Genomic DNA, 10284 nt, shown 5'->3' with positions numbered 1-10284 from the left:
TACCTAAATGATTTTATGCTCTACATATAACTATTTCTTTAATCTCTTCTAGAAAATAATATCAATTTCCTCATTAAAAAGAAATAGTCTTATTAATTATATTTATTTATCAATTACATTATTGAGATATGATTTTTTCCCCTCTTTATTTACCTTTATTTCAAAAATATTTTTAGCCCTTCCCAAAGTAAAATTCAGTTTCGCCACATATATACTTTGTTGTATAGTTTCAGTACATATAACATTCGGTAAAAACTGAAAAATTTGTGAATAATGGTCAAGGATAATTTAGAAAATTTAAAGAAATAATTTTATAAAACTTGAATATCTACTGTAAGTAGGTAGGCTGGGTCAATGCCCAAGAATAGTGCTTTTTGGAAATTGGGGATTCCAATTTTAAAGAGTAAAATTATGCAAAAAATAATTTCAAAGGCAGATTGAGTCAAAGAAAGAAAAGAAGATGGGACCAAAAAGAGGTTAGTGGGAAACAATTTTATGAAAAGTTCACGCCATTACGGGCTTTTACAATTTTGAGACGTTTGTTTGATTTTTCTTCAGACATTGGTTTCTTCTTCTCCACTACAGCTCTAGTAGTGAACAGTGAAAGGGGGAGAAATCATAATAGAAGAAGAAGAAGAAAGCAAACTTGAAATTATCATCCAACATGGTATACTTTTCTCAGCAAACGCTGATTTGAAAAAGTTAAAAAGGCAAGTTTATTAAATCTTAATTTGTTTCCATCACATAATGTTATGTTAATTACTTAATTAACTCTGTGAATATTATTGGTCTAGGCTAATGAAAAGAGAAAAATGTTATATTAATTACTTAATTAACTCTGGAAGGGTAAAAATGTCATTTTGCAATCTAATGAACTTATATTAACAAAGTTTAACAGGGTGGGGGTTAAGGGCAATTTCCTATGCCATATGTACGGGGGCTTGCACCATTAGGGAGATCAACACTATTCAACAGGGGGTTTAATTAATTATCCCAAGAAAGAGAGGGAGATGGCCCCTCCATGTCGACATCCCCTGCAGTCAACACCAATTACTTTACCATTCTAAAGTCTCTGTAAAGCCAGTGAATATTTTCCAAATCTCCAAACACTCTGATTGCTTCAACCCAAGTACGATGGCTTCTGCTTCGTCTTCTTCTACTCAAGAAAAGTACGATGTCTTTCTTAGTTTTAGAGGTGAGGACACTCGCAACGCTTTTACCAGCCACCTCAATGCTGCTTTGTGTCGAAGAAAGATTAAAACTTTCATCGATGATGAAATTAAAAGAGGAGATGAGATTTCACCCTCTCTTTTGTATGCAATTGAAGGATCAAAGATTTCAATTGTCATTTTCTCTAAAGACTATGCTTCTTCTCAATGGTGCCTCGATGAACTCGTGAAGATCATGGATTGCAAGAAGATGCATGGTCAGATTGTGATTCCAATTTTCTATCATGTAAATCCATCAGATGTAAGGAAGCAAACTGGGACTTATGGAGATGCATTTGCTAAGCATGGAGTACGATACCGGCAGAAGGAAGAGATGTTGCAAAGATGGAGGAGTGCTTTGACGGACGCAGCCAATCTATCTGGCTTTGATTCAAATATCGTTAGGTGAATGCTTTCGCTTGATCTTATATTCTCAATGAAATTCTACTCTTTTACATGCATAGACTTCAAACTATATATTGGAAGATATGCAATGAAATGCCACTTGATCTAGTGATGGCTCCAATCTCCATATACTGAGCTTAAGATTTAATTATTTAAACAAAATTAGATAGACAATAAAAAATCAAATGTAATTATTTACAATAAATTTGATAAATAACTAGAATTATAGATTTAATTATTTGTAATAAATTCAATTGTAATTTGTAATCATGCCCATAAATTTTTCAGTTTCAAGGATGGACGAGAGGGGGCTATTGGAATTAGGCTTTGTCTTTATTTCTTTTTTCATTAATTTATTCATGCTTATTGTTCTTTTTACCTTTTGTTTCAACTGTAGGCCTGAATCAAAACTTATAGAGAGGATTATTGAACATACTTTGAAGAGATTGAATGATATGTCATCTATTGATAATAAGAACTTGATTGGAATAGCAATGAAGGTTCAAGAAATTAAATCTTTATTGTCTAATGGACCAAAAGAAGTATTCAAGGTAGGGATTTGGGGTATGGGTGGTATAGGCAAGACAACTCTTGCTGACGCAGTTTTCAATGACATCTCAAGTCAATTTGAAGCTTCTTATTTCACTAAAAATGTTAGGGAAGCATCGGAAAAAGGTGAACTAAGTCACTTGCGACAAGAACTTCTTTCTACAATATTAGAGGATGAACACGTCAATATAAGGCTCACATTCACAAAAGAAAGGCTTGGACGCAAAAAGGTTCTTATTGTTTTTGATGATGTGACAGACTTGAAACAAATAAGGGAATTAATTGGAGATCTTGATTATTTGGGTTCTGGAAGTCGAATCATTATAACAACAAGGGACAAACAAGTGCTTAAAACTTGTCGACTCGATGATGTGACCATATATGAGGTCAAAAGATTAGATGGTTATGAATCTTTTCAACTTTTTATACAGCATGCCTTCAAACAAAACCATTTTATCGATGAAGGTTATATGGAGCTATCAAATAGAGTAATAAATTATACTAAAGGTGTGCCTTTAGCTCTTGAAGTCTTAGGTTGCTTTCTACTTGGTAGAGAAAAATTTGAATGGGAAAGTGCATTGGATGAATTAGAAAACTCTCCCAATAAGACTATTCAAACTGTGCTTAAGATAAGTTACGATGGATTAGATTGTAAAGAGAAGGATTTATTTCTAGATATTGTGTGCTTCTTTAATGGATGGGATAATGATCTGGTTAGTATCTTCAGTTCACGTATTGGAATCAGTGTTCTCATTGATAAGGCTCTCATTTCTATTTCATACAAAACCATAAGAGTTCATGATTTGCTTCAAGATATGGGTAGGGAAATTGTTCGACAAGAGTCTGTTCATAAACTTGGCCATAGAAGTCGATTGTGGCATTATAATGTCGTCTATCATGTACTGAAAAAGAATCTTGTAAGTACAAAAGACAGTAGCTTTCAATTTCTATTGTATATTATTTGTGAAATCTTGAAATTCTAGAAGATTATCAGTTTCATTTTTTTTCCTTGTATTAGTTTATGTGGTAACAGGCTTGGGGCTTGGGAGGTTATTTTATATAATTGTGCTGATTTATCATTTGGTTTTGATTGTAGGGAACTGATACAGTACGTGGCATATGTTTTGATATGTACCATATAAGAGACATACACCTGAATCCGTCTGCTTTCTCGAAGATGCATAATCTAAGATTCTTGATTGTGTATAACTCATATTGGATACACGATAATAAGGTGCATGGTTTTGATGGCATTGAATTTGATTTCACAGAGCTAAGATGCCTCCATTGGGATAATTACCCTTGCACATTGTTGCCATTGAATTTTGATCCAGATAATCTTGTTGTACTTAAGATGCACAACAGCAATCTTGAACAACTATGGACTGGTACTAAGGTATATGTTATTTCACACGAGAGTTCTCTTTTATAAATTTTAAATACTGTAATTTTTTTTTTTTTTTTAATTTGTGTTGTTAATTTCTTTCTATTACAGGATCTTGCTAATTTAAAATACATTGACATAAGTTACTCAAATCATCTACTTAAAGTCCCAGACCTATCAGAAGCTCAAAATCTAGAGAGCTTGATTCTAGAAGGTTGTACAAGTTTGTTTGAGATTACTCCTTTATCTCGGAATCTCAATAAACTTGTTAATTTGAATCTAAGAAATTGCAGAAGCCTTATCAGTCTCCCAATTGGCATTCAATCTAAGTCTTTAAGAGATGTTGTTCTCTCTGGCTGCTCTAGTCTCAACGCTGCTCCAAGGATCTCATGTAATATGGAACGATTGTGTTTAGATGGAGCTGCAATAAAAACATTATCTTCTTCGATCGAAAGTCCCTCGAGACTAGTTCAATTGAATCTTCAGGGTTGTTCAGGGCTTGAAAGTCTTCCAAGCAGCTTTTGTAATTTGAATTCCCTTAGACAACTTAATCTCTCTGGTTTGTCAAACCTAAAGTTTGTTCTAGGGATCCCACGCAATATAGAAGAGTTATATTTAGATGGAACTGCGATAAAAGAGTTGTCTTCATCGATTGAGAATGCATCCAATCTAGTAAGATTGAGTCTAAAAAATTGTTCAAGCCTTGAGAGTCTTCCAAACGGCCTTTTTAAATTGAATTCTCTGAAATATCTTTGTATCTCTGGTTGTTTGAAGCTTAATGGATTGCTCAAAGACATAGGAAATTTAGAAAGTTTGGAAGTGCTAGATGCTCATGGAATTCTTTTAGGAGAACAACTATCATCTCTGGGACATTTGAAGAATCTTCATCATTTATCTTTTGAGGGATGTAAGCTGAAGCCTCCATTGCCTATTTTACCAGGTCTTCCATTTCTAAGGAGATTAAATATAAATCACTGCGATCTTACAGAGTTACCCAATAATCTTGGCGAGTTGTCCTTCCTCACAGATTTAAAATTGGACGGAAACAATTTTGAGAGTCTACCAACAAGCATCATTAACCTTTCTGCTTTAAAGCTACTTAGCATAAGTTTTTGTAATAGGCTTCAATCCTTACCAAAGCTTCCATGTAATCTGCAAGAAGTTGAGGCAGATGGTTGCAAATTGCTGAAAGTGTTATCTGGTTTGGAAACTCCGAGTGATAGTATAATATCTATCACTGATAGATATTACAACATGACGCTTAACTTCAGCAATTGCTTCAGTCTAGATTGGGATGCAGTTAGAACGATTTTGATTGATTCTCTCTTGGAATTTTCAAAGGTATGTTTCAGTCTATCTCATTCCCATATGATTCAATTTCTTCTTCTTTTATATAAATAAAATGCATTATATTAATTTAACAATTTTACAACAATTTTTAATGGTGTAGCGGAGTATTGTCAGAGCTTATTTAGTATTCCCTGGGAGTGAAATTCCAGAGTGGTTTGACATTCAAAGTAATGGATCTCACATAGAGTTACCACGTGGTTGGGTTAATGGTACATTTTTCGGTTTTGCCTTTTGTGCCATTGTCGGAATTCCCAAAAACCATTGCTGTTCATCGACTGTTGGGTATTTGTTGCGTTGGAAATTCCCAATGTATAGCCAGCCTCTTGATAGTGCCCTATTTACCACTGGACGTATTAATTCAGATCACGTATTCGTGTGGTGTAGTTTCGGTACAGCAGCTGAGGCTTCCTTTTATGGAGATACGGAGGCCATCATCAATTTCTACAGTCCAAACGATCTAATAATAAAGAAGTGTGGGGTCCGTCTGTTTTATGCACACTCCCGAAAAGATTAAAACTCTCGTTACAGGTAATTAAAGAACATATATACCTTAATCTTTACGTCACATAATGAAGTAGTTCTATCTCTAGACTATTTTCATGCTTTATGACTAATTTTTGAATGATTTTCTTCTGGTTTCATATTTCATTTTATACATGTTCATATTATTTACATCTAATTTAAGATTGTCTTCTTCACCAACTTTGAAAATTATCAACTTAAACTAAGTTAGAAATTAGAGTCTTTGGTAAATTAGATTTTTAAATTGTTATGATATGAAAAATAACAAAAAAGGACCTATTTTTATCTATTCAGTATAATTATTAAATTATATTTTAAAACTTTTTAATAAATTTTTTAAAACAAATAAAATATTTTAATAAATTAATAATTTTTTTTAAAGAAAATTTAAAAGGAGACTGCAGGTACCAAAAGGGATATTATTTTATTTAATATAATAACGTTTTCAATTATTGATTTATTTAATCAATTAATATAAATTTATCTAGCGATTTATATCGTTATCTAAGGGTATTTTTGACATTATACATATATAAAAGGGATACTTCCAATTAAGGTATAAACTTTTCAAATTTTTATAATGAGATGACAAAAGTTATAAATTGTTCAATTAAGGGACAATCATTAGTTAATTAGAGTTAGATTTAACATTTAATAAATGTAAACATGTAATTGAACAATTTAGATTATTATTTTTTACAAAATAAATAATAAGAAATCCAAAAATTATCAAATTAAAAAAATAAAAATAAAAATAAATAAAAATAAAAATAAAAGCCTACTTTCTTTCATTTTTTTTAAATTTTCTTTTAGTCTATAAATTAAAAAAAAAAATTCAACTTCCATTAAAAAAAAAAAAAATGTAGCTGATGTCCTAAACCAATATCTGGAGCTTTTCAATGACCTCTCGATGGCTGAAGTCATGTGGAGTTAAAAGCTGCAAAGCTCTAGAGTTCTTGAGCTTTCTCAGGTTTGACTATCTGACAAACATTAGTTTAGAACCCAGTATCTTGTATTCTTAAATAAATGTAGCTGATTTCCTAAACCAATGTTTCATGGAACCGTATGGACTAACTTTGGTACCAGCTGGGGCAGAGTGAAGAGACCCTCTGCTTCTGGGAGATTTTCGAACCGCCTGCCAATGAAGATTCTCAAAGGTTTCATATCTTGACAGCCATCTATCTCAAAGGCCAACTAAAGATGGTGAGCAATGGAAAAAAACATTTTGTCTCAAGCTTTTTTTCTTCTCCATTTTTTGTTTATTGCATAAAAATCAACTCCTGTGCAGTTCTTTTTTCTTTTTGTTGTCTAGGCTAGTATATATGTTTTGTTATGACCATTAGGATACGTGAAAATAGAAAAAAACCATCATAGGGAAGCAGTAAACGATAAGATAATTTATTATAATGCATTCATTGCGCAAAAGATTTGCTTAACTTAGCTTTCAACTTTTGATTCATAATATATATAACTCCCATCAGCATTACCTTGTGAACCTTTTGGATGTACTTCCATTTTCTCGGATTGTAGTTATATATGATTGGGACTCTAGGTATTCATAAGAAGTCAGCAATTTAATATTCCAACTTAAATAATATTATATATGCTTGCCAACATTAGGTGCGGTGGATGTTTAATAGGAATTTCGGGCTATGAAAATCCGCTATTAGACAGAGAATCCAAGTCTACTATGCATTGTTATTGGTTGAGTATAAAATTACCTTGGGCTAATGTGAGGATATGTTTATGGTTACCGTTTGCAGTTTTTATTATAGCTCCTTTAATGGAGTTCTTGCTATCAGTATATCCTCAAATTGTTTCAAACTTATTGCCATCAAACTTCCATGACAAGATGAAACAAGAGGAATAGTTGGAATTACCTTTGCTGCTTAAGCCGTATTCATCCTAAGTCTTCCTAGCAATTGTAGCTCTTAAATGTTAATGATGTGTTTATGTTTGTCAGAGTCTTGTTTATTGACTGGTGTAGCTTGAATGTTGAGCACATTCAATAGGATTAGAACTAGATTTACATTCATAGAAATGTAGCGCATTCAATAGGAGTAGAACTAGATTTACATTCATAGAAATGTTTGTATCATTTAAGTTTTTACTGAACTGCTAGCTATACAGGAGAATGTTGTTTCAATTATAATCTTAATTTGTAGGAGGCACTAAAAGAAGGCTAAATGCAAGAAAAAAAATAGCTAAGTTTCTTCAAGATACTAATAAAGAAATGGCAAAAGAAGTCATAAACTCAAGAAATGGAGACGACGGAAGATCTGGATGAGTTTATGAACAAGGTAATGGTCCTTTTTTTGTTCCTTTGCCTAAAATGGGAAGTGGGTTTACTCTATTATTTAACTATTTTCTGCTAGCTGACAATAATTTAATTGAGGTTTATTCTGCATTAGAATAGGTTAGGCCTGATGCCGATCTATTGAACGATGAAATTTAAGACTATGCCACTTTGGGAAGATGTTCATTGATGATTATCTTTCGGAGATCATTAGCAGGTTGATTTTGTAAAAGCATTCCTCAATTATTTGGTGTTATGCTGGCCATTTAATTTATTCCTTTGAGGAGTCACTTTCAGATGCAGAGCTTCAACTAGCCTGTAGAGATGGAGGGTTACTTGGTAAGGGAATTCTTGTTTGTTAAAAATAACAGTTGGGAGATGCTGAAGTTATTATAGGAACATATAAAAACATTCTTCAGAATTGCATAAGTTAGAATGTATTATTTTCCAGGCTTAGTTAGAGAGACCATGAACCTGATGAAGCTGTAAAGGCAGAGTTCTGTACATGGTTCCTACAATACCAAACCCTTGCAGAAAGTTCATATTTTGATTAGGGATGGTAATGTGGGTAAATGAGTCGACCCCACGGTTTTCAATCCATTTGGGGTGTCCCATACCCACCCCAATTAGAACTGGGGTAAGATTGATTGTCCCAGTGTTAACCCATTCTATTTGGGCTGGGTATGGACTACGGGTAACCCAAACCCAACCCATTACCCAAACTTAATTTAAAAAATATTAATAAAATAAAAATTAGATAAAAATATAAATAAGGCAAAATATCAAAAATTGACTCGATTGATTTAATTTAATATTCCATAAGATATTTTTATAATCGTTTTTTTACAAAAAATTTGGTGCAGATAAAGGATTTGATTAACATGGATAACGTTTAATATTTAATTTATCATATTGAAATTTCAAGTTTTACATTATTAAAATGTTTTATGTTACAAATTTAAATTTTAATGCCTGATATTACTATCAAATGATTGAAATCCTGCACAAAGAAATTTTGATTCTCACATTATAATAAATTTCTAATTTTTCAATCAAATAATGGTTGCAATTGTAATTTAAGGATAATATTAATTTTTATAAAAACAATATTATCAAATTATGTTAACCAAGATCATTCATGTATTGTAGGTTAATGTGTGAATTATAATTGATTGTATCAAGAAAGTTATCAAAAAAAGTTAATGTGTTAATTAACAATTTTGTATAGCTCCTCATATCTGTCCATAAACTTATATTAGATATTGACAATTTGTAATATACATTGATTTTGTAGTGTCTAATTTGGAATATAATTATTATAATTATGCATTTTTTATTTGGTTGTGAATTGAGAATAGAAGGTATTGCCAGATTTTTTTGCTTCTCAAAAAGACAACAAAAAGTAGTTGATGGGGTTAGGTGTTTTTTCGTTTATATGGGTTATTAATTGTTAAAAGATAAAAGGGAAATTGACAAATAAATTATCGAATGCAAACAAATTATAATAGAATATTGTAGCTATTTGTGGGCATTCTATATTGTTTTCGTTTAATACATTATCTATAAAAAAAATGAAATCAGAAATGGGAGATATGTTGAAGTGTTCTTGAGTTGTTGAGAAGGGTACAAAAATGGTTGGATAATTGATTTTTATGGCAACTAAAATATGCTTTTTTGGCCGAATCAAGGGGTTTATTTGGGTTCGGCAAAAAAAATGTAGGTTTTTTTGGGAGAAGATAAAGTCAATTTTTAGTCGAATACCTTGGATTCGACTAAGACAGGTTTCGACCACCTTAGTACCAAAAAGTAGAAAAATTAACCAAAATCTCATTGAGTTATTAAGGGTAATGCCTAGACCAGGAAAATCCCTAGACCCCTCAGTTGTCAGAAACTATCAGTCAGACCCACTTGCCGTCTATTTTAATTGTTAACTCTAACTTGGTGAGGGTTAAAACAGACATTGACATTTTAAACTTTCAAATAATAATTAAATTGTATAGAGTACTAACTATTTCTGTTATAAATTTAAAAAGAAAACTAAAAGTGCGTTTGATTTATTATTTTGGATAGGATTTTGGGGATAGTATTGGGTTGTTGGATAGGGGAGTATTACGAGGTAAACTTTAAAAATTTATGAAAAAGACCTTAGGTTTACTAATTTAATTAAAGACCCTAATATATAAAATAACAAAAACACCTCCACCACCGTCGAAATCTAGCCGAAAAATTTTGTTACGACACAGACTGGTCGGATCTGTGCCGTAACGCGTCATCATGGCCTTTTCTGAAAATGCCAGATCTACGAACTGCTGTGGCTGCGACGGCCGAAAAAGGCTGAAACGACGGTCATCTTTGGTCGTCAGCGACGGCGGTAGATCTGGCCATTACCGGCTATTTCTGGTGGCTGTGTGACTATTGTGATAGATTCCGGCAGAATCTGGTAGGTATTGGTGGGTGGGGGTGTTTTTGTTAGTTTTTAAACTTTTTTCTGGGGGGTATTTAATGAAATAAATAAACTTATAGGGTCTCAACGTAATTAAAAAAGACTAATATTTTGGGAATAACGTGTC

At 32.3% G+C, this 10284-nt stretch overlaps 1 protein-coding gene and 1 long non-coding RNA gene across 2 annotated transcripts; both read left to right on the top strand.

Moving 5' to 3' along the window:
- The first annotated feature begins 1032 nt into the window (after positions 1 to 1032).
- Positions 1033 to 5527, top strand: LOC116109066 (disease resistance-like protein DSC1). The gene is made up of 5 exons (XM_031395325.1): positions 1033 to 1613; positions 2011 to 3079; positions 3259 to 3558; positions 3658 to 4887; positions 4997 to 5527. The coding sequence occupies exons 1-5, from the start codon at positions 1135 to 1137 to the stop codon at positions 5408 to 5410; spliced, it is 3492 nt and encodes a 1163-aa protein (XP_031251185.1). The 5' UTR covers positions 1033 to 1134; the 3' UTR covers positions 5411 to 5527.
- A 225-nt stretch (positions 5528 to 5752) lies between these two features.
- Positions 5753 to 8192, top strand: LOC116109068. The gene is made up of 3 exons (XR_004124714.1): positions 5753 to 6621; positions 7584 to 7718; positions 7835 to 8192. It is a non-coding gene; the product is annotated as an uncharacterized LOC116109068 (long non-coding RNA).
- Positions 8193 to 10284: the final 2092 nt, after the last annotated feature.

Source organism: Pistacia vera, unplaced genomic scaffold, assembly GCF_008641045.1.
Source record: "Pistacia vera cultivar Batoury unplaced genomic scaffold, PisVer_v2 Contig570, whole genome shotgun sequence".
Classification (NCBI taxonomy): Eukaryota; Viridiplantae; Streptophyta; class Magnoliopsida; order Sapindales; family Anacardiaceae; genus Pistacia; species Pistacia vera.
Note: the sequence above shows the minus strand (reverse complement) of the source record. Positions and strands in the feature narration are given on the sequence as shown.